Genomic DNA, 25,047 nt, shown 5'->3' on the forward strand with positions numbered 1-25,047 from the left:
CTCTTCTGCACATTCTGCCTCCTTCGTAGATGTGCTCACTGAACCTTGTGGGCCAGCCTGGCTCTCTGTTTTCTAGGACACGTGCCCAGATAGGAGTTGATGGAGCCGGATGAAGACCGGTTTCTCTTCTTACTGGCTCCGTGGACTCGGGCAAGCCGGCTCTGGGTCTTTGTTTTCTTCCTTGTGAGATGCACACAGAACTAGACCTTCCTCTTAGAGGTGCCGTGAGGATGACCCGAGGTGATGTAGACGAAGTAGGTGACGGAATGTGGACCGATAGGAAGGGTTCAAAGAAAGTAAAAGCAGGCTTCAAAAACTGTGAGGGTGATTTCTTTCTAAGTACATCTTTTCCTTCAAATCTTAAGAAAAGGGGAGTGAATCCGTAAGATGAGATGACCTCCCTGCCCCAGATTATGAATGGGGCCGAGGTCACGGAGAGCCCCTTACTTTTTACGCTGTAAACGAAGGAAGGAGTTTTAGGTGTCCAAGATAGACTGATTGAAGTTCTAGGCAGATTCCTTCAGTCAACGGTGTGGATGTGAAGAGTCGGAATTCGAAATGTGAAGACAAGCAGGGATCAGTCCCTGATCCCTGGTGACTAATCCTATCACCTTTGGGGGTTAGCACGGCAACAGGGGTTTCAGGGAGATACCGACATTTAAGCCATAGCAGAAGGGATGAGTAAAGACATGTTTAGAAAGAGCAGTTCAGGGGCGCCTGGGTGGCTCAGTGGGTTAAAGCCTTTGGCTTCAGGTCATGGTCCCAGGGTCCTGGATTGAGCCCCACATCGGGCTCTCTGCTTGGTGGGGAGCCTACTTCCCCCCCACCCTGCCTGCCTCTCTGCCTACTTGTGATCTCTGTCTGACTTGTGATCTCTGTCTGGGAAATAAATAACTAAAATCTTAAAAAAAAAAAAAAGAAAGGTCAGTTCATGAGGGGAGTGAGGGATGGACATGCAGCCACGGGAGAGGGCGGAGTCCAGGAAGACTGTCCGACCTGCAGTGGGGGTAATTAGGGGAAAAGTGGCGCCGCCATGATAGAAAAAAAATGTGCAAAAGACACGGGGACGGGGACAAGCAATGACTTTCAGCTTTGAGTTGATCTTGAGGCTCCTGTTGCATATTTAGCCAGAGATTTCTAGTCTTGGATGTGAGGCTATGACGTCCTGGGGCAAAGACTGAGCTGGACAAGGAGATTCAGGAGTCGTCTGACCCTTGTAAGACAGGAAGGGCACAGGGCACGACGGGGGAAGTGATGAGGCCCGGGAAGCAAGAAAGGTGAGGAAACTGAGCCTGCAGAGGGCGGGCCGGTGATGGGTGCCAAGACCTGCGTAACAGAGCAAGGAAGAAGGGCTTCTGGGGAGGAGGAGCCAGACTCGATCAGAAGAGGAGAAGGTCAACTAGGAAGCGTCGTGCTCCGAGTCAGAGGGACCCGGTGTGAACCTGGAGGACCAGACGTGAGGGACGAGGAATCCGTAACAGCAGTGGTGTGGGCGATCGGAGGACGAGCACCGTCCTATCGTTCTGTTCCTCTTCGGGTTTCCCTTGGGTAGAGGAAGGCGCGGAAGGGAGATGGGTACGTAGCTTCTGAACCAGATTCTGGAGGCGTCTGTGGCCCTAGAATTGGATGGCGAAGCCCTCCTTTCTCTCTTGAGAACAGCGTCCGTCCGCGTTCCCTCGCGCTGGAGCGGCCTCCCAGCCTTCCGTTGACGCGGTTCGCCTCGGGGAGCCCATCTCCGGGGGGTCCACGGCAGAGCCGTGGGGGGTCCCGGAGGCAGCTGAGCGAGTCCGAAGAGGAAGGGAAAGGAGATGAGGACATGTGCGCGGCCCCCTGCCGTGAGGAAGAGATCCCCTGTAACCTTCCAGAACGGAGTCAGTTGTGAGACGAGGGAAGAGGAGTCCTCGGGCTCTTCTAGGTCTTCCTCTCGCGGGAGCCCTGGCTACCTTTCGGCCCCAGCGAGAGAAGCCGGCGCTTGCCTGTCTCTGTTCTGCGCAGTAAGATGTTAGCTGGGTATTTTCCTATATTAAGCATGTTCTATTTGGGACGTATTTTATTTTCTTAAAACCATCTCTACACCCAACGTGGGGCTCGGACGGACATCTCTGAGCTCAAGAGTGGCACGCTCTACCTGCTGAGCCAGCCAGCTGCCCCTGGAGAATGCTCCATTTTTAAACAAGTCACGCTGTGACGCGGTAGAGTCATCGTGGGAGCAGGCCCTGCCGTTGTTCTGCTGCGAAACCTTATTGAGGAACATCTGTGTTCCTCCCAGCCTGGGAACCGTTAGTCTAACTCCTTTAGCACTTCCTATACCTTGAAGGCCCCCCTCCCCCGCAAGAGCTTTGCCTAGATCTCTGCTGAGCTGTTCAGCCGGTGCCCGGTGCCCGAGGGTGGGGGTCGAGGCCACTGGATGTGGAGGTGGACTGCCTGGGTTCGAGGCCTCACTCCATCCCCAGCCCTGTGCCCGGCCACGTGACCTAACCTCTTTCTTTCATGGAAGGGGTAATAGGAATGCCTCCGTTATGCGGTGGTTACACGGATTACATAAAAATAATAAGGCAGAGCCTTTGTAGCATGGCCGGCGCAGAGTGAGCCCTCCCTGAATATTGTGATTATCATGACGATTACCAGGATACTTCCTACAGTCTTACTTTAAACCATCTTCTCCGAAGACCCACACTCACACCATGACCGTCCTGGTCTGCGCTCCACCCTCCAGTCGTACACAGGGGACACTAAACTGGTAAGAATTGATTTTGTATGTCAGAATGACTGAAAGTCTACATTAAGTTGATAGAGTTGGTGGGTGAGGAATATAATTAAAATACGTTTCCCGGGTCATAATGCTGTAGCGAAGAAAAAAAAAAAAATGCCTGTGAAAGCAAGAAGACCCGATGTGAGGGTGACCAGGTTATTTGTCTAACGGGTCCGTATTGTCGCACGTTACCTGTTGCTGTGAATCGTTCCCGGTTTCTATTGTATCCGTTGGATGCGGCGGCTGCTAATGGAACTTAATGAGCCTCCGTTACTGCCGCTCACACTGTTCTGTTTTTGAATTAGATGAAACAGTGCACTAAATGGAGAGGCTCTAATTAAGCATATTTGGAAGGGAATCTACATATATTTTGTGCTCTTCCCCTCATCATCTCTGCTCATTCTCGTTTTGCAGGTTCCAGAAGGTCAGGAAGCATTTATTAAGCCTCTGCTTGGTTTCAGAAGTTGAATTCTATAGCGGAAGGAAGAAAGAGAGGGTCCCACCCTTTGGTATCACCCCTTTGGTTCTTTGATTCCTGTCTGCCAGGCTCCCAGAAAGAGGAGGAAGGTTTCTCAATCCATGTGACTTGGGATACATTCTAGGAAGGGGATATCGCACACTGTTTTGGGAAGTGCTTGCTGCCGCCGAATGCTAAATCTTTAGAGTACAACCACTGCTTCCTCCAGCCCCCACCTGAGACCGGGGATCATTTTTAATTTCTGCCTCTAGTCATGTCAGTTGTGAAACTGTTGATGAGATTCCCTTCCTTGCTGGGTTTTTTTTTTCCTTTTTTTAATCCTTTATTTCTGTCTATCAAAGATTTTTGTTGAGAATTTGGCCAGAATACTCACTTATCCAAATAAAAGAATAGAACAGGGAAAGAAAAAATGTCATAAGCCAGAGCACACTGTGAAAATTTCCTTTTTCCCATTTAGCTTTCATGTGCTTTTAGTTAAAATTATACAGATTTGGGGGTGCCTGGGTGCCTGGGTGCCTCAGTCGGTGAAGCATCTGACCCTTGATTTTGGCTCAAATAATGATCTCAGAGTCGTGAGATCGAGCCCCAGGTCAGGCTCTGAGCTCCGTGTAGTCTGTTGGCAATTCTCTCTCCCTCTGCCCCTCCTTCTACTCTCTCCCTCTCAAATAAATAAAATCTTTAAAAAAAATTTATACAAGTTTTTATGTTGTACCCCTCCCCCCTTATACATCAAAAACATTTCTTCAAATAATTCAACTTATTTATAAACATATTTTTAACTTTTGTTGTTTCTTGACTTAAAGTTTTTATACCAAATTTTGAAGTATATAATACAGAACATAACACACATCCACATCCCCATGCCTACCATCAGAAATAGCCAAAGGAAATTGCTATCAGCAATGTGTGATTTTTTAAATGACTGCCTAGTATTGTGTAATGTAAAGAATATCTATTTTAGCATAGTGAAATCATAGTCTCTTTGCGTACATTGCCTAATTGAATGTCCCAATGGTGTACCTTTGTTGCCATTGAATTATTTTAATCATTTTCTAGGCAAAAAAAAAAATGTTGTTACAATGTAGATGAAGTAATTTTAATTTCCATTTCTCTGCATTCCTAATGGGGTTGAATATTTTACCATATTTCCCTATCTTCTTTGTTTTATCTTTGTGAATTGTTTGTTCACATCCTTTGGAGTCTTTGTAATTTTTTCCATAACAATTTGTAAAAACTTTTTTTTTTAAAGATTTTATTTATTTATTTATTAGAGAGACAGTACATAAGTGGGGGGAAGGGGCAGAGGGAGAAGCAGGCTCCCCACTGAGCAGGGAGCCCAATGTCTGGCTCCATCCCAGCACCCTGAAATCATGACCTGAGCCAAAGGCAGCTGCTTAACCAACTTCGCCACCCAGGTGTCCCAACAATTTGTAAAAGCTTTTGATTTTTTAAAGGATACAAACACGTCATCACATTTGTTAGAATAACTTCTAACTTACAGTTTATTTTAAAATATTTTATTTTTTATGGGTATGAGTTTGTTTTTATATAACCAAATATGAGATATTTTGTAATTTATTATTTTGTTAAGCTTAGAAAGCTGTATTATTTTCCTAGGGCTGCCATAATGACGTAGCAAATGTTGGGTGTCCTATAACAGCAGAAATTTATTGTCTCAGAGTTCTGGAGGTTACAAGTCCAAAATCAAGAAGTTGGGAGGGCCATACTTCCTCTGATGGCTGTAGTGGAGAATACTTCCTTGCCTTTTCTTGCTTCTGGCATGTACTGGTAATCCCTGGTGTTCCTGGGCTTGTAGACCCATCACTGAAGTTGTAGGGTGGGCTTCTCTCTGTGTCCAGATTTCCCTTTTAGAAGGACACCAGCCATAGTGGCTTAGAGTCTACTCTGATGACCTCATTTTAACTTGATTATCTCTGTAAAGACCATGTTTCCAAATAAGGTCCTCATCTAGGAGTACTAGGGGGTTAGGACTTCAACATATCTCTTTTGAGGGGAGGTACAAAACGAAACCCATCCCCAAATAGAGATATTTAGATATACAGATAATATTTCAACATTTCCTTCATTATTTCTCTCTGTCTCTTAAGTCAGTTATCACATTTAATTGGATTCGACTTGCCATTTAACTTTTGACTTTCATAGCTGAAAATATCTTGTGTTCCTTTTACATAAATCAATGGCTGGACATCGTAATATTGGGTTAAAGTATTCAAAATAATTGTAAAAATTTGCCTCAGACTTTATTGGAATGTAGGACTCTTAAAATGGATTTTGTGTGAAGCTTGGGAAACCTGTTTGAACTGTAGACTTGGATTTTTTTTTTTAAGATCTATAAATTTTTTTTCTAATCACATATTTGATTATTAATTCTGTTCCTCTCATTCTGGCTTCTTCCTCAAGATCTCCTTTCCCTATCCAGAATAACCTGGTGTTTGTCAGTAGGAGATTTTTGGATATTTGCCATGGAAATGAGTGAATGTTAATGAATACAGTAGGGCTGGTGGATGGAATATTCGAGAGAGAACTAGCAGGAAGCCTGAAACACGGTTCCGAAATGCTGGAGAGAAATAAGGGCTAGAGAAGTAGATGCATAGGGTTTCCTCATTGGGGTGGTAGTTGGAATTGTAGGAGGCGTGACATCCCCTGAGATGAGAAGACAGAAGATGACTCCCCCAACCCGGGGAAGCAGCTGAGGCTAGGGAGCCTTCTAAGGGTGGAAATAGGATGGGAAGAGAGCAAGGCAGGTTCCCACTGGCTCAACGTGCTCATTGGTTTTCTTCCTGCCTTTACCATTAGGGTTACAGAGATGTACTTCCAAATGAAAGAAATGAATGAAAAAGTGTCTTTTATAAAGGACTCTTTACTGTCCTTGGACAGCCAAGTGGGACACCTGCAGGACCTCTCTGCCCTGGCAGTGGATACCCTGAAATTCCTTTCTGCTGTTGACACCTTACAAGAGGATGAGGCTCTCCTGGCCAGCAGCAAGCCGTCGACGTGCAGAAAACTGCCACACAGCTGGAGCAACGTCGTCTGTGCCGGGGTTCCGGGCAGCACAGAGGTCTCCGCGGAGAAGAAATACCAGTATTACAGCATGCCTCCCTCTTTGCTGCGGAGCCTGGCCAGAAGCCAGCACACCCCGACAGTGCAGAGGGGGCCCCTGCTCGAGATCACAGACAGTCAGAGAGAGGCTTCGAATGTAAGAGATGAGCAGGAAAAGCAAGAAACAGGAACCACTTTCATGGCTTCTGGGCTGTCCCTTGACGGGCAAACCCAGCCAAAGCATGGCCAGTTTCTCCTGGTCCCTTCTTGCCTCAAGCAAGTTCCTTTTCCTGCACAAAAGGACTTGCCTCTGTTCAGACCATCCGTGGAAGCTGGTGCAGATGTGCTGGCGGCCAAACAGGTGGCCCAGAGCGAGGTCCCTGTTCGTCTGACTTGGCCGAGCCCCGGCGTCTCAGCTCAGGACTCCGTGCCCAAACCCGAGGCACAGCACGGGTCATTCGCTCGGAGGCCAGCCAGACAAGACCAGGGGGAGCAGGTTCTGCCCACTTGGATGTGCACGTCTCCGCCAATGAAAGTGACCTCCCTCCCTTCTCAAGGCGACAGCCTGGGAACTGCAGGTGGATACGTGAACTGGGCGTTTTCCGAAGGTGATGAAACCGGCGTGTTTAGCGTCAGGAAGAAATGGCAGACCTGCCTGGCCTCCGCTTGTAACAGCGACTCTGCAGAGAGCGGCCAAGGCCAGAGGCAGATCCGAGCTAGATCCCTCTCTCAGCACTCAGCAAACTTGGCCCACAGTAGTGACTGCTCAGCCGCGGGACGGTGGCCGCAGCCAAACACCTCCTTTTGGATCAGTCCTTTCCGCAGAGATAGGCCCTTCACGCGGAGTCACAGTTTGAGATTCCACAAGGAGGAGAAACTGAAGATCTCTAAGATTAAAAGTAAGAAGTGAACATTTTTGTCTGTTTGTTTAAAAAATAAAAATGAGACAAGGTGGGACCGGGGAGGGAGACAAACTTTAAGAGACTCTCAATCTCAGGAAACAAACTGAGGTTTGCTAGGGGGAGGGGGGCTGGGAGAAGGGGGGTGGGGTGATGGACATTGGGGAGGCTATGTGCTATGGTGAGTGCTGTGAAGTGTGTAAACCTGGCGATTCACAGACCTGTACCCTGAAACAAATAATACATAATATGTTAATAAAAATTTTAGGGGTGCCTGGGTGGCCCAGTGGGTTAAAGCCTCTGCCTTCGGCTCAGGTCATGATCCTAGGGCCCTAGGATCGAGCCCTGCATTGGACTCCCTGCTCAGCAGGGAGCCTGCTTCCCTTCCTCTCTCTCTGCCTGCCTCTCTGCTTACTTGTGATCTCTGTCTAATAAATAAATAAATAAACAAACAAACAAACAAATAAATAATCTTTAAGTGCGTATGTATTAAAAGATTAAAAAAGTTTTTTTTTAAAAAAAAACTCTTAAATTACTAAATTCTGTGCATTACTAGTATTTTTAAAAAGCTGACCACCTTCGACTAGATCCTCATTCTCCCCATTCTCAGTCCTCTGTAGAACGAAATGGCTCCCTGAGCAGTCTTCAACCTCTTTTGCCAACCCTTTCCCTTACAGATCTTTCAAGATCCTCAGAGATGGGGCAGTCAGCATGGATCAAAACAAAAATGCTGATCAGGGATAAGAGGTCGTCAAAGAAAAAGAAGAAAACACAAGGGCTGCAGGTGCCAGTAAGTGTGTTTTATGTCGTGGGCCCCTGAGGTTGTCGCCTGTCTTAGCTCGGTTGCTCTGGAGTGTCTGGTGTCCGGCACACTACAGAATGGTCCTGTGCTGGAAGGAGTAAAGATAGAAATGGAAGAGTCATCAGAGTGGATCTGCCACAGCTCATTTATCAGCTCACATGTTCAAGGACACTTGTGTTATTTTCAGTTTTGGGCTATTCCAAACAAAGCTGTTATGAACATTTGTGCACAAGTCTTTGTGTGGACATATGTTTCAGTTTCTCTTTGGTAAATATTTAGTAGTAAGCATGTCAGAGTCATATGGTAAGTATTTGTTTAATTTTAGAAGATACTCCCAAACTGCTTTTCAAAGTGGCTGTACCATTTTGTTTATGAGGAGTGGCTTAGGAGTGTTCCAGCGGTCCACGTTCTCACCAATCCTTAGTATGCTGGGTCTTTTTTTTTTTTTTTTAAGATTTTATTTATTTGTTTGACAGAGAGAGATCACCAGTAGGCAGAGAGGCAGGCAGAGAGAGAGGAGGAAGCAGGCTCCCCGCCAAGCAGAGAGCCCGATGCGGGACTCGATCCCGGGACCCTGAGATCATGACCCAAGCCAAAGGCAGAGGCTTAACCCACTGAGCCACCCAGGCACCCTACTGGGTCTTTTTAACTTTAGCCATAGCTGGGGGTATGGAGTGGGATCTCCTGGTGATTTCATTTGCATTTCTGGAATGACGAGTGCTGGGAGGTATCATTTATGTGCTTTTTTGGGTCACCCATATATCATTTTTGGCGACCTGTCTGAATATTTTGACTACTTTTAAAACTTGGGTTGTCTTATTAGGTTGTGAGAGTTTTTTTTTAGATTTAAGTCCATTGTTGGATATATGTTTTGCAAATATTTTCTCTGGGTGGCTTGCCTTTTACTTTTCATAAATGTTCTTTGAAGTGAATACATTTTTTATTTTGATGAAGTCCACTTCTTCTTCTTTTTTTTTTTTTAAGTCTGTACTTTTTGTACCCTATTTAAGAAAATTTGCAAAACCCAAGATCACAGAGATTTTCTTCCATGTTTTCTTCTAGATGCTTCATAGTTTTTGCTCTTATATTCAGGTCTAGTACCCGTTTTGAGTTAACTTTTGGGGATGGTGACAGGTGAGGAGTGAAGTCCCTCCTTCTTTTCCTTTTTCTCCCCCACCCCTTTATTTCTTTGTTCCTTCCTTCCTCCCGCCCGCCCTCCATTCCTTCCTTGAATACAAATACCAATTTTTTCCCTACCATTTTCTGGTAAAAAGGTTGTCTTTCTCCAATAGAGTTGCCTTGACATCTTTGTCAAAAATTAATTGACCATGGAATCCATAATATGGATGGATCTATTTCTGGATCTGTTCTGTTCCATTTATCGGCATGTCGGTCTTTATGGTATTACCATACTGTCTTGAATACTGTATTTTATATTCAATACTGAAATCATGTAGTGTAGCTCTGCCAGAATTTTTCTTCCTTTTCAAAGTGGTTTTTGTTTTGTTTTGTTTTTTGTCTTGTTTTTTGGCTATTCTAGTTTCTTTGCATTTCCACATATATTTAGAATCAGCTGTACAGTTTTTACAGAGAAGCCTGCTGGGGTGAGTGGAATTGCTTGGGGACAGTTGGCATCTTAACAGTAATAAGTTTTTTGATCCATGAACATGCTATGTCTATTTATTTAGAAATTCCTCAGTTTCACTCAGTAATATTTTGTAGTTTTCAGTGTACAGTTTTTTTTTTAAAGATTTCTTATTCATCTGAGACAGAGAGAGAGAGAGCCTGAGCAGGGTAGAGAGGCAGAGGGAGAGGAAGAAGCCGACTCCTTGCTGAACAGGGAGCCTAACATGTGGCTTGATCCCAGGATTCTGGGATCATGGGCTGAGACACAGGCAGATGCTTAACCATCTGAGCCACCCAGGTGCCAGAAGTGTTCAGTTCTTGCCCATGTTTTTAAAAATGTCTCCCTAAGTCTGTAATAGACGCAGGACTGCATATTCAGGTTATCTGATTCATCTTCAGTGAGCTTTGTTTGTATTTTTCAAAGAATTTGTCCATTTCGTTTAAGTTGTTGAATTTATTGGCATCTAGTTTTTTATAATATTCTTTTCTTATCCCCTTATTGTCTTTGGGGTCTGTAGTGACATCAGTTCTCTCATTCATAATATTCTATATTTGCATTTCTCTGTTTCATGTTTAGTTTGGCTGCTGGCTTATCTGCTTTAGTGATCTTACAAAGAACCAGTTCTTGGTTTTATTGATTTGTCTCTGAATACTGTTTTATTGATTTCTGCTCTTCATTATTTCTTTTGTTCAATTTGGTTTTATTTTGCTTTATTTTTTTTTCTTGTTTGTTAAGATAGAAGCTTTAGTCATTGATTTGAGACTGTCATCTTTTCTAATATATGCATTTAGTGCTATGAAATTCCCTCTAATCATTGTGTTAGCTATATCCACAAATTCCAATATGTTATGCTTACATTTTTACTTAGTGAATCTTTTAATTTATTATTAGGAAGCTTTAGATCCAAGTTAGTAATTCCATAGGGCTTCATCTTTCATGATCTTAATGCCCTGCTTCATTTTTCCGCATAGTAATCTGGATGCATTTTTAAAAGCACCTCAGCTCTTTTTAGAATGAGAAGCAGAAGCAAAGAAAGAAGTATTAAGACAATTATGTAAAATTACCTTTTGCAGGGAGAGATTTAGCTTGTAAAGAAGACTCTTTTACAGGGAAAATGATATGAGTTGCTGGAATCTTATGAAATATGAATTCAGTGGATTTTGCAATAGTTAAAGTGGCCAGAAATTAACTAGAATTTAAACTAGGGTTAGGTACTAATAACTTGAACTTGTTTATTGCTTGGTATTTTGTCAGTTTATCGCATTTCTTCTCTGTCCCTGGTTAGTACATATGGAAGCCATTATTGTTGGCTACCTGTTACTTTAATGACAAAGGGAATGGGGTTCACAGACATTAAATGATTTACTCAAGTTCATGTAACTTCTAAGTGATGGATCTAGAATTCCAATACAAGTTCTTTTTGGATCCAAGCCTATGTTTTTTTGCTCTGTGCCACTGGTTCTCAAATTATGGTCTTCTATCAGCAGTGATAGCATTACTTGGGAACTTACTAGACATTCAAATTCTTTCTCCCTCTAGACCTAATGAATCATGGATCTTGGAGGTGGGACCCAGTGGTCTGTGGTTTAGCATAGCTTTGAGTGATTCTGCTGCACAGTCAAGTTTGATGACTGCTGCCCCCTACCCTGGTTCTCAGTCATGGCCACAAATAGTAATCACCTGGTGCTTGTGTCCTGCCAGCTTGACTAATGGGAGTTTTGAAAGCTTTCCAGTTGATTCTAATGTGCAGCCAATGTTAACAACCAGTGCTACTCACCATAGTACCTCTATGGGTCACATTAATGACTCAGAATGTTTTCAGATTAATGTCACTGGGTTCCAACAATCGTCTTTCTCTCCAGGTCATAAAGGTTGACACCTGCTCTCAAAATGACAAGCTGGATTCAGAGCCAGGAGAAAGTAACCTCTCAGAAGAAGAGACCTGCAGCAAGAACTGGCTCACAGTATCCCAATTTAGTCAGATAAGTATGTAACAGTCCACTCTTGGATCTCAAACAGTTTGGGAAAGTTTCCTCATTGTGCTCCCAGACCACTGGTGGTCCCTGCTGTTCTTTCAAGTGGAGATGGGGGAATGAGAGGGTGGCAGTAACCATTTAGAAAAATAACTTTTTTTGATTTTTAATTTTTATGAAAACTGTAGAAACTATTCCATTTGTTTAATGGAATAGTTGTTGGGATCCAGAAAAATTAAGGCTCAGTCAGTTTCATATTCAGAGATGTTAAATCTGGCTCAGGGAGTTTTCATTTAGTATGATGTATGGCGTGGGGTTGTCTCGTGTTATAAATTCTTAAGGTTCATGAAACGTTGATATGAACCCTTACACAGAACTCGGTTGGATGAGTTGTGGTTAGTTATTTATTACTATTGACATATAGTATTTATTCCATGGGCAAGTATCCCTTAATGGTGGTTCGTAAAGGAGAAAAGATGGATCAGCTAGCTACAAATGAAAACTCTGAGGTAGGCAGAGAGTGTGAAATAAGCCTGGACAAGTAGGATAAGGCCAGATGATGAACAGAATTGGGAGCAATGGTCAGAACTTTGAACTTCTTTGGTTACATGGTAAGAGATCATTACGAGCTCTTTTTTAAAAAAAAAAAATTACATTCTTTCACACATTTGAGGTTTATTCTTACTTAGGCGAAGCCCTGTGCAACTGTTTGACAGGCAGCCTCCCATCCAGGGATGCGGGGACCATGTTCCGACCATGTTGCAGCTCTGTTATGCATGTTCAACGTAGGGCTTCCAAGATCTCTGCAGGGCACCTCCGTGGCTGCCATGGCAAGACAGAATGCAGTTAATATCCATATTTTGCTTATCCATTCATTAGTGGACACTTGGGTTGTTCCCCCATCTTGGCCACTATGAATAATACTGTCATGAGCGTGTGTGTGTGCCAATCTCTTCTTTGATGTAGCCTCTTCTCTACCTTTCTTTGTGGGGTTTGTTCTACCAGTCTTCAGGTCAATTTTTGGAGTATTTAGGATACTCCTAGTTGTATCTAGTTGTATTTATGGGAAGAGGCAAGGCTTGGGTCCTCCCTCTCTATCACCATCTTCCTCACACTCCCTTTTACTAATTTTTAAACAGAAGGAACTATGTGATCAGGTCTCATAAATATTTACAATTACTTGAAATACTGAAGTTAAGATAAAATAGACACTGTATTGAAATCTATGTTATTATGCTTCTTTAAAACCTTGCTTTGTCTTATGGTTGGTGGTTTTCAACCAAGGGCCAATTTTGTACACATCCCATCTCTCTTTCCTGGGACATTTGACAATGTCTGAAGACTTTTGGTTATGACAACTAAGGGAGGTACAGGTATTCTTGACTTCTAGTGGGTAGAGGCCAAAGATGCTGCTGAACATCCCACTACAATGCACGGGATGGTCTCTTTCCTCCTGAAAAGGAATTATCCAGAACAAAATGTCAGTGCCAAGTTTGAGAAACCCTGATTTATATTTGAAAATACTCAATTGTCTGTTAAATCACTGTGAATCAAATGGACTCTAAGCTGAAAGAGACATTAGAAATTAAATTATTCAGAACCCCCTTAACCTACAGATATAACTAGAGAGCTTAATTATTGTCTTGCCTTAAAGCACACAGTTTATAAGAGCCTACAGTACAGAATAAACCCAAATACCATACCTGAAGATACGATTCTAGGACCAGCTGCCAATGTATTCATTTTATTTATAAATGTTTATTTGTAATCTGATATTTAAGTTGTATGTTTTTCTTAAATTATTCAAGTCTTTTTTTTATTGAGATATAATTGACGTATTAGTTTTATGTGTACAACATGATTTGGTGTGTGTGTATGTGTATGTATGTAGTGAAGTGATTGCTACAAGTTAAGTCTTTTCCATAGTTACAATTTTTTCTCTTGTAATGAGGATGTTCAAAGATCCCTTCTTTCAGCAACTTTCAGATATACACTATTGTTAATTACAGTCACCGTGCTGTACATTACTTCCCAGGACTTACTTATCTTACAGTCGGAAGTCTGTACCTGAGACCACCTTCACCCATTTCACTCACCCCCCAACTCCCGAGTTATTTCTTTCCAGTGACTTTCAAATAGAAAAAGATGCAGGTGGCAGGAGGGTTCTGGGAAAGAATCTTAAGTCTGATGATTAGAAAGAAGGTGTAGGGAAATAGGCTGACTCCAGGTGCCTAGTTAATCTGAGGAGACCAGGAGGCCCTCTGTCTACCTGTCTACTGTCCACTAGGAAAAGTATATTTTTAACTTTTCCTAAAGGTATTGTAATTTTAGTTTTGCACTCTCATTGAAGCCATATTGATCATACCTTTACAATATTACAAAAATGTCATATGACATTTTGTGATTTTTTTTCCCAGTAGATTTTTTGCACTGTGTGTGTGTGTGTGTGTGTGTGTGTATTTTTGGCAAAAAATCATTAGAGAAAAAAATGACTGCTCTTATTTCTTATCCCCCCACATTTAGCTTGGGACTCTTAAGCATTATTCTCAGAATTAATCTAGACCAATAACTTAATTATTATTGGGCAGCTACTACATACCAGTGATTCTGCAGGTACCAGTATAAAACCTAACGACAATAATGATCCTTGCCATCCTCTTTAAGAAAGAGCTGAAAACGAAACGTGTCGTCTGGCATTCTTTCCTGTCTTTTGTTTTTGTTTTATTTTTTTTGGGTAGCCTACTATGATGCTTCATGCAGTTGTTAAGGAAGGTTGCCCTCACACTTTGGAATGAAAATTTCATGTGTTTTACATAAAGCATGGACAATAGGGTGTAGGAGAACAATTTGGAATGAAAATTTCATGTGTTTTACGTAAAGCATGGACAAAAAAGATTCGCTCAAGGTGTCCTTCTGTAAGGGAGGACTCAAGTTACGGATCACTTAGTGCTTGACTTTGATTAGAGAGCATAAATTATTATAAATGTAAAGGAAACTACTGGCGAATAGAAATACTGTAGAATATATAGCTTTCAACCACTTGAGGAAAAAAAGGACAAAAGAATCTTGGTAACACTTGCTAAAAAGAGAAAACGAAGCTATATTCAAATTTAGATGAATGCACTATGTTCAGATCTTTCTATTTAGGAATGTGATTTGAATGTAACACATTTTTCAAGCATTCTCTAATTTTTTTTTCTTTCTTTTAACAAGGTCTAGAACCCTCTATACTTCAGAAAATGAAAACGAAAGAAATGGAACAGCATGCTCTCCAAGTCAGTGATTATTTAAAGCAGTCGCAAGAGGTAAAAACATCTTATTTGATATTTAAAAAAAAATCTTATACACACTTCTGTAACTCCTTGACTGTGTCTGTTTTACCTTTGTGACCCTTAATTGGCTTCTACGTTTTATTGGTACTACATTTAAATCCTTGCTTTGAATATACGCTCAGTATTTTTCCTACTCCTCTTCAGCCCCCACCCCCACCCTTTTTTCTTCCCTTGTTGGTTTTCCTCCGTTCAGTGTATTGGTCCACCAGTAATTCATCATGAGTGTTTTTAGCCTGAAAAATAGATAAGTCAGGAATTTTTGAAAATGTGCTGAAGTTTATGAAGGTTGCCAGGTGGAAGAAACATAGGTATCTTCAATCTGCTTTCAGGGGTGGGGCTAGAGTCAACAGATCGAAACCACTGGGAGGCAGATTGAGCCCAATTTGAGCTGGAGCTTTTAGCAACTGGAGCTTTCTAAGGATGGGATGGTTTATTTCCTGAAGTAGGAAGCCCCTCGCTTGGTGTGGTTTGGCAAACAGACTGAGCCGGCCTCTCTGCAGACGTGCTGCAGGGGATTTGGGCATTGCTGCGTGTAGGGGCCTCCAGCACTGGGGGTCTGTGATGTTACAGCCTGTGTTCCTTACCGTCTGCAAATATGTGCTCACTTTCCTGCCATCGACCGTGTGGGAAGCACGAGATCTAACTGTGGCCATGGTTTGGACATTATTTCTATGAACTCAGGAACTCTGTCCACATTACCTGCATGAGTGTACGTTAATAACCTCATGAATGTGATCTGTGGAAGGTTCAAACTAAAATGTAAGACTGCTTGGAGGGGAGTGGAGGCAAGAACCTGTCTGCCATTCCCAGGTTTCAGGGCCGGGTATGGTAATTAACCTCTGAGCTTCGTTAGCTGTGTCTCTAATATGGGACCAGTGCCATCCTTGGGAGATTATTGGTCGTGGATAACAAAAATAGGACCACGGGAAGTGCCTAGAGTGATGCCTGGAATGTAGTAGGTTTCAAGAAGTCATAGTTGAGTCTACATAGGAATTAGAATGATAAATTTCAAGTAATGTTATTCTAAATAATCATCCACTGAAACAACAATGTCCTGATAGAGGACATAGGGATATAATGATTGATGTTTCTTGTCAACCTAGACCTTCCTTCCTTCTTTCCTGTCATTAACTGTTCATTCTCATTTCTGTATATTGTGTTTCCTCTGGGATGTCCCATATAAGTAATTTCATCCTGTTCAAGTCAGTCAACACACTGAATTGTTCAGAGATTGTGCTGACATTATACATCTTTCTAACTTGAGTTTACTGCGTCCAGTGAAAGAGAAATACTGAGTTAGAGGAGGTGGGTTGGAGAGCTGGGGGAGGGCGGAGAACTATCCCCTTCAAGGTGTGTGTTTTTGCAAATGTATTACTGGAAGCCTGGGGTGGGTGTGTGTTGGGTGAACAGGTAATGACCTTTCCCTTCTGCTCAGGATCCGAGCAGAAACTCTTCGTGGAGCTCCAGGAGCACCACCCTCAATAGGAACTCCCCGTGAGTATTTTGCAGTGTCTGTTTTTAATCATCATTGGCTTCTATTTTTTTTTTAAGCCTGATTTGTAACAGAGGTTTAATTGGGTCAGAAAAAGAGTGAAAAGAAAGTGTTTCCAATGACAATATTTTCCTTTTGTCGTAAGACAAAACTTGTTATTCTCCAAGTTTTCCCGTTTCTGGCAATAAGATCCCACCTCAGTGCCTTCTAAGAAAATAATAAAACGTACTCCCCACAGCAGATTAAGCATTTGTCTTTTCAATGTCAAAAAAGCACGGGCGGAATCAGGAGTATCCCATCTTTTCTGACAGATAAGATTGTGACATTTGCATTCAGGAATAGGAACAAGCCTGTCTGGCCGAAAGAAAAAGACTGAAGACCAGATAGTTCTAAAATTTTTTTTTCCCCAATTTTTCAATTTCAGTTTTTGAGGTTGATCTTTTTCATTTTTGGTTTCTCATGAGCATCCCAAGTATCTGTCAAAGCAGTAACCGTTCAAGGATGGAGACAAAACGGAGGGAAGGCAGGGATCAGAAGAGACGGGAGCTCGAGAACCCCCATGGTGTAGGCTAGAGCATTTCCCTGGAATTTTATTTATTCAGAGAAACGAAGTTGGAAAACCAGCCAAGCAGAATGATTCTGTTTGGTTCGTAGTATTTTCTGGACCTTTCTAGTTAACATCATCAAAGGATCCATCTGGCTCTGGGCCCCGAACTCGAAACCGTCTTCTGTATGAAGGGCCAGTTGATACCAGGCAAGTGGAATGTGACTTAGAGTCTGCAGCCAGCTCCATTCGAGGTGGCCTTTTCGAAGTTTTTTGTTTTTTTTTTCTGGAACTCCCATCCAGGTCTCTGTGTGCAAGCCTGCCTCTAGACTTCGGGTGCACATGACTTTCCCCTCCCAGAGGTTCGGTAGTGTGTGCTCATGCCGAGTGGTGGGTTATTGCAGCATGAAATTAAACAATAATTGTAATTGTACTCTCTTCCCTAAGGACCTTCAATACCAGAGATACTCTTTGATCGCGTTTATTCCGACTTGCCCATGGCCACTTGTGCACTTGAGCAGGGCAAGTGACAATTTACAGAGAGCTAATCTCAGCCCGTGAACATTTAGGGGCCATGTGGGCTAATGAAACTGATTTGTAGGCTTGTCCAGAGACATTCACAGACTCATTTGTAGGCATCTGCTTTGCATAGTTCAGGAACCCTTTAGTTTAATTGATCCGGAACAACACAAACACAGTTAAATCTTCTATATGTCGTGTGTGTGATCATATAGCTAATTAAAAACAAAACCAACAACTGCTTTTCGGCTAGCTTAGGGCATGCACAGTAAGTGAATTGTATGCATATGTGGTGCTCACTTTTTTATGAAAATAATTGTAGGGTTGCAAACCATTTCTCTGTTGATAGAGGTAGAGGTCAAACGACACTTCTCTTTCAAAGAAAGTCTACATACATACACATGGACATACAGACTCTGTATTGTTACTGTTGTACTTATTTTTCCTTTCTTATTTGTCACTGAAAAATTTAAAGCAGTATCTAAACAACTTCAATTTTTTCATACAGGTTGAGAAGTTCAAATGGAGTTGACAGTAAGTTTTTTATATTTAAAGATGTTATTTTCTTAAAATCTCATTAATGGCAAGGTTCCCTCTCCTACTGAGATTTCTGCAGTCCTTGAAATTCTGTATGTGATTTTTGTCTACCGTAGGGAGTAGAAAGTTCAGTAGAAAAGTAGGAAGTTGATTGTCTTTCTCCACATAAATCAGAATTGATGTCTGGTTTACAGTTCTGGTTTTTTTTTAATTGCCCATTTCAGACAGTGATTTTCCAGTTTTCTCTGTGAGTGAGGATGTTCCCGCTGAGTTCACTTCGACTGGTCAGCAAGTCGGTTTGTCTGTTACATACCGCTCACGAAGAGCCCTTCGTCATGTTGTGATCCCTTTTCCTGTATGGCTTCCGTAGGACTCTGTGCCCCAAGTGGCTGAGTAAGGCTGGGTCATATGAGACAACTCCCTGGCAAAGCCACTGTAAAGGCTGTTCTCAAACATTACCACACTCTACAAGCTCCTTTTCAGGTTCTTGACCTCTTGATGCCGATTGGGCCCCTTCTCTTCCTCAGCCCTGTGTGTCCCACTCTCTCTGGTTCCCAGTCATCAGCTTTGCCTCCGTACCACCAGAGCTGTGTTGCTCTGGCCCATGGCTTCTGCCTTAGAGCCTCTAATATTTATTTTCCCATGTAAAAAGTTTTGCCCTTGATTTTATGCTAGCTTTCGGGTGGGTCTCTCTCCCTTTGTACTTTCCTGTGTTCCCACTGGAATTACATTTCTGAACAATAATTCATCACTTACGTCCAGGTTTCCAGTGGCTTCCCATTACCTACAGGATAGGCTGCAAATCCCTTAATCTTTCTCAGGCGTCAGTGAGGGCCCTCATCCAAATATACAGGCTCATGTTCATTCTTTCACTCAACATTTCTACCCTGAGGAATATGACAACCTATCTATCTACCCCTTCCCTTGGGTGTCTACAAGGCATCTCAAACCAGATGTGCCACCTCCTGCCTCACCCATCTTAGGAAATGGCAACTCCATCCTTCCAGTTGCTGAGGCCAAGGTCTTGCCATCATACTTGATGTCCGTTTTCCCACATCTCCACGTCCAAACCATCGGTATATCCTCCAAAATATATCAAGAGCCTGATCACTTTGCTACCTTCACGTACCACTCTTCATCTCCTCCGTGGATTACAGGATGACCTCCAAACTCTTGCTCTCTGATGGTCGATTTCCAGAGCGCAGTCAGAATAACACTTTGAAACTAAAATCAGATCAAGTCACTCTTCTGCTCACGTGGCGTTTCATCTCACTCTGTAAAAGTCCAGATGTGGTCTACAAAGCCCTGTTGATCTGCTCCTCCTCCAGCTCTTCAACCTCATTTCCCCTCAGCACAGCCCACTCTGGCCACACTCTCCATGGTCCTGCCTCAGGGCATTTGCACCTGCTGTCACCTCTGCCTCGAATTTTGCATCATTTTTCCATATGACTTATCTATCTCTCCCTTTGGGCCTATGCTCATATTTCACCTTTTCACAGAGGCTTTGACTTGCCATCCTTAAAATAATAACCTCCCTTTCTCCCACTTTCTAGCCCTCTAACTTGATATATATGTAATACTATATGTACTATGTATTTACTTTATTTTCTCTTTCCTCTCACTAAAAGGTAGCCAGAGATTGTGTCTGTTTTTACACTGGTCTTTCTCTTAAGCACCTAGTAGGTGTTGAATAAATACGTGTTGGATGAATGTGAACAAATCCTCACAGCTCCTTAAATGAGCCAGGATTGAAACTCAGCATTATCAGATTCAGATGCCCACACTCTTTAAGAATATCACGTTGCTTGTCTATGAAGGTTTCATAAGCCTCTGTGTACATCTCTGGTCTGTTACTTAGCCAGCTGTGTTGTAACTATAGTTTACAGGTGCTTAGCTCCCAGTATTTCACATTTTCTTTTCTTCTAGGGTGGGAGCCACAACTTACCCAGATCTGTCCTGGCTAGCAGGACCTAAAGCAGGAGCTGAATATGTTTTTATTTTTTATTATTGAATGGATTCAAAAGAAAGGGCCTTTTCTGCTGATCTTACTTTTTACGAAGCACCCCCAGAGGAAGGGATTTTTGTTCCTTTCCTTATCCGGCAACAAGAAGCCAGTGAGATCTGTGAAACTGGGTTCATTATACTGTTTCCTCTACTAGGTATAAAGCAGGTACCACCATGAGACTAAAGCTCTCCACTTTAATTTTAATTTTATGAAATGGCAAAACGGTTGCAAGGGATTTCTCTGGAGACTTGTAATTTAGGACTTGAGCAGATAGAGGAGAACGAGTTAAGCCTGCAGGAGGTGAGCCCATCAAACAAGTCCCTTGGTGTCCTAGTCTCCGCCCACTCCTTTGTTTCTGGTACATGCCTCTTAATTTGTTTTCATCACTTTGTTGTCATTTTAGGTCAGTGAAGTAGACTGCTAATAACTTGGTATTAATAATGTCTTCATATGGGTACTGCATCTTGGTGGGAGCGCAGAGAATTGTGCTTTGGGGATGTCAAGAAGTGTGATGGGCAGCCTAGTGCCTTCTGCAACCCAGAGGTGTAATTGGTTCAGAGAAAATGCATCTTTGAGGCTAATATTACCTGTCTTTCTTCAATTCCCTATATAAATATGTTTGGAGATATTACATTGATGATTGGAAGCTGTCAGGATACCATGCCCAATAATGTGGTTAAAGAATATTAGGCCATCTCTCTCAAATATGGAGAAGCCGTTCCGATGAACCTGTTCAATAATAACTTTGAAAGCAATATATTCATAAGCATGTATTTATCTCCAGCCAAGTAATTAAAATGCCAATCTTCTCTATAATTTCAGAAATCTCAGCCTCCTTAAAAAGCCCTCCAGAGCCTCGCCATCATTATTCAGGTAGGAAGCATGTGCGCCTCGACGCGTCAGCTGAGCTCAAAGTCTGCGATTCTGCAGTTGTAAACAGAAATATTGATGAATCGCCAAGTATTGACATGATTCCTGACTTGAAAGGCTGTGCGTTCACTCCCGTGAGAAGAGCATTCAGACTTCTTACCTTGCCATTTACTTGGGAAAACAAGTTGTTAGGGTTTAAGAGATTGTGGGATTAAAAAAAAAAAAAAAATGTATGGGCAAGTGCCAAATGGTGACCTCGGCGTCTCAACATTCCTTACAAGCCCAAAGCCAGACATCTCCGTATTTGAGATTGGGGCCGGAAATGAGTTCTTTAAAGGAGGATTTTATACCCTCACTGGCCCTCAGCAAACACAGCCTCTGAATGAAGGCCAGCCCCAGCGAGTAGGTCCCACAAGGACACCTGACAAGGGTGTTATTTAACAAGATGTCAAGGGCCTCGACTCTCATAAGCAACATGGCTTCACGGCGCTTCGGCTGGCTTCCTTTCAGAGCGGGAATGATTGCACTTGCCCTTCCTGAGGAACAGTCTGCCGAAGGGCTAGCTGGGAGCGAAGAGGGAAACCCTTTGAAATGCAGAGCCATAGAACAACCAACTGGACTTGTGCCACTGGCTGGTCTTTTGCTTGCCCTTGCTCTCAGCACTGGAGGAGATGAGACACGGGCAAGGTCTTCCATACAGTCTAAAGCTCAGCCCCGGCGTACGAGGTGGGTGGTGTGACACGTACCATTCGTATCATGTCAAGGTCACATGCTCAGGGCCCAGTAAGAGCCTCCCTTGTCCTGAATTCTCCCCTGGGCAGGACTCCGGACTACATTCCGTGCCCTTCTAACTGCGTCTTTCAGCTCAGCTCGTAATCCAATATTTTGACTCTGGCTGTCAACTTTAGAAAGTCTGCTGAAGAATACTGTGGCTCGTATTGACTCTGATCTGTTAGGGTACAGCTCTCAACAGGAAAATGCAGATCACTTGCTTCTAATTAAAACTGGCCTTCAGTTCTCTCTGGAAAAGAAGGTGAACTGTGCAAAATCAACAGTAGATGTCCCCACAGTCCACTGCGCGCTCGATGTGCTCTAGAAAAGGAAAACCAGAGAAAGGAAGATCACAGAACCCCCTTTAAAAGAAAGTTCCACATATGTATGGATGAGTCTGTGATTTGGTATTCAGGAGAGGGGAGGTAATAGCCCCGCGCTCAGACCATGTTATATAATCTCATATCATTTCGAAGACTGGGGGAGGGCCTTCCTGTGTTAAGGCACAGTTTATTTTAAAAGCTGGATTATGGAAAATATTTTTGAGGAAGGCAAAAATAAGGGGTCTTTGCAATGAAATATTTTAGCCTTATACGAATAGGCTGGTGTGGGGAGGCTTTCTGTAAGTTCAGTCCACTGGTGCATACTTAAAATAGCAAATCTGTTTTTGTTTGCAGCCATTGAAAGGAACAATTTAATGAGGCTTTCTCAGACTATACCATTTACACCAATCCAACTATTTGGTGAGTGTGCCATTTCTACCTTCTTGAGGCTGTGCCAGGGCAGAGGCATAGCGGCCGAGGAAATCACAGGAGAAACCCTTTTGCATCGTCTTCATTGAAAATTCTGTTTTGCCGGTGCTTGCCGTTTAGTGCAATTAATTTTTCTAAAATGGGAATTCTTGTTAACTGTCCAGCCAGCATCCGAGGTCAGAATTGGATACTGTGCGGATGGGACCTTTAATGGGCAGCATTTGGGGAAAAAAAAAGCAATAATGTTGCACCGGGCATTCACTGATTTAAGGCTGGAAGTAAGTAGGAAAGAAAAGAACCAACCAACCGTGTGTAATGAACACAGAACAAAGCGATAAATGTCAATACAGTAAAAACTAACAGGCATCTAAAGAGAAATGCTTTGTATATTGTTTTCGGTTTGTTTTGTTTCGTGTAAACTAATTGCACTTAGCTCAGATAGTAAATGTCATTTTTAAAGGCTGGAGTGGTAAAGAAAAACAAGCTTGCCTTAAGCCAAGGCTACCAGAGTCTCTCTGTCCAGCCAACTGACAATGTAACAAGGGTCCCCACTCTGTCCTAGATCTTAATTCTCTTCACATGGGGACAGATCAGGTGGCTCCTGATCGCGGACGCAAATGCCTTTCCCTTCCCTGTGGCTCCACGGCTGGTTTTGCAACTCAGAAGCCGTGCTGTAAATCCTCCAAATATTTAGAACTCTAAAGAGACCTTCAGTGGCGTTTATTTGGGCACCAAGAATAAATATTTGAAAATGTGTTACTAAGGATTACCTAGATGTGTTCTGTTCAACTCAGTGCAAGAGTGAACAAATAGATTCTTTTCTTGGTGAACCAGTGTAGTGTTACCCAAAAAAGAAAAAGAAAGAAAAAAAGTAAAAAGAAAGAAAAGCATTTTAAACCAGAGGTGTAAGGAGAAAATCAAACCTAGGCTGGACGGAAGTTGTGTATAGAACGTTACTTCTGCTATGAAGCATTAAACACTGTAGTAGGTGGCGTTTAGGCTTGCATTGTTCCCTGTTCAACAGCCTAAAAGTGGAAACTGTCCTGCAGCTCGAGAGCATTTTATGTGTAAAATCTTTTCAGTGGGATTGAGTTTGTATCTGAAGTTCTAGTTTACGTTAGCCACATTGACATATTTAATCTTTATAACAACCCAATGAGCTGAATGTTATTTTCACTTTCATTTCACTGATCAGGAAAGTCAGGCCTGAAGTAAGTTATCCAAGGGCACCAAGGAAGGAGGGAGAGGAAGTAGGGAGAGGCGGCAAGGTGTGACCCTGGTGCTAACTCCAATTGTGTTGAAACACAAATCCTCAGTGGGCGTGTTAATGTCACCCGCAAGGAGGCAGGAATAGCTTTTTCTGTATCAAGTGCGTATATTTGTGTGTACTTGCTTGTAGATATATACAATGTATTTTCGGTATTAAATTGTCATAGAAGGAGGAATTAGGAGGGGCATCTGGGTGGCTCAGTGGGTTAAGCGTCTGCCTTCAGCTCAGGTCATGATCTCGGGGTCCTGGGATCGAGCCCCACATTGGGCTCTCTGCTCAGCGGGGAGCCTGTTTCTCCCTCTCCTCCCCACTCATGTTCTCTCTTGCTATCTCTGTCTCTCTTAAATAAATAAATAAATGGAATCTTAGGAAAAAAAAAAGGGAGGAGGACTCGAGGGGAAAAAAAAAAGCCTAATAAGGCTTATAAAAGGATTGATAGTGAAAACATGGGGTTAAACTATCTCTTTGGAAGTATTTGTCTTTAAAAAGGAATCATAGCCCTACTTGTTTGTTTTTGTCTAGTTGTAGTTCACAATAAGAACAACCTAATTCTTATGCATTATGTATTAGTGGAAATTAGTGGAAATGTATTATGAAATTAGTGGAAATAGTGGAAATTATGTATTAGTGGAAATTAGTGGACCAGGCTTTCTTTCTTTTTCTTAAATTTTTCATTTTTTTTAAATGTCTTTTTAAAAAATCTTTTATATAAATATTTATATTTATATAAATGTATCATTTGATGCTTGTCCTCTACTGTCCTCTCCTGCCCTCTCCCCCTACTGGAAAATAACGTGGCCAAAGTCCACGCCTTTATCCTGTACTCCTTTGTGCCTAGGTGGAACTCCCGCTCTCTTCCGAACATTTGGGAAACAGAACTGATTCTGAGTTGTTATTTAGGACACTGTAACATGTCAAAGACGTGAGATGTCCTTGAACTTCTCACCTGTACTGCTTTTTGCAGCAGGAGAAGAAGTGACTGTCTACAGGCTGGAGGAGAGTTCCCCTCTGGCCCTGGACAGGAGCATGTCTTCGTGGTCCCAGCGCGGGAGAGCGGCCATGATCCAGGTGCTGTCCCGAGAGGAGATGGATGGCGGGCTCCGGAAAGCCATGAGAGTCATCAGCACCTGGTCTGAGGATGACGTTCTCAAACCAGGACACGTTTTCATCGTGAAGTCCTTTCTTCCCGAGGTTGTGAAGTCATGGCACAAAATCTTCCATGAGAGTACGGTGCTTCACCTTTGCCTCAGGGTAAGTTCGAGACCCCGTGCCCACCCGGAGGGATCCGTCAAAGAAAGCCGTTCTGGCTGCATCCTGATTAGGGGCCATTTCCTTCAACCCAGAGGACAGCCTGTTCTGTTCTG

At 42.8% G+C, this 25,047-nt stretch overlaps 1 protein-coding gene across 6 annotated transcripts in view; it reads left to right on the plus strand.

Annotated features, from left to right (window-relative positions):
- The window catches only part of TRPM6 (transient receptor potential cation channel subfamily M member 6), a 165,313-nt gene that overhangs the window by 121,070 nt on the left and 19,196 nt on the right, over positions 1 to 25,047 (plus strand). For 5 of the 6 annotated variants that reach the window (XM_044265882.1, XM_044265881.1, XM_044265879.1 and 2 more), the window contains 9 exons: positions 6,048 to 7,189; positions 7,867 to 7,979; positions 11,481 to 11,604; positions 14,805 to 14,896; positions 16,359 to 16,417; positions 17,987 to 18,012; positions 20,843 to 20,893; positions 22,339 to 22,404; positions 24,648 to 24,934. In XM_044265882.1, coding sequence (XP_044121817.1) covers positions 6,048 to 7,189; positions 7,867 to 7,979; positions 11,481 to 11,604; positions 14,805 to 14,896; positions 16,359 to 16,417; positions 17,987 to 18,012; positions 20,843 to 20,893; positions 22,339 to 22,404; positions 24,648 to 24,934 — 1,960 coding nt within the window. The remainder of the gene's footprint in view (positions 1 to 6,047; positions 7,190 to 7,866; positions 7,980 to 11,480; positions 11,605 to 14,804; positions 14,897 to 16,358; positions 16,418 to 17,986; positions 18,013 to 20,842; positions 20,894 to 22,338; positions 22,405 to 24,647; positions 24,935 to 25,047) is intronic. The other variant, XM_044265880.1, reaches the window with a different exon arrangement.

Source organism: Neovison vison, chromosome 9 (genome assembly GCF_020171115.1).
Source record: "Neovison vison isolate M4711 chromosome 9, ASM_NN_V1, whole genome shotgun sequence".
Lineage (NCBI taxonomy): Eukaryota > Metazoa > Chordata > Mammalia > Carnivora > Mustelidae > Neogale > Neogale vison.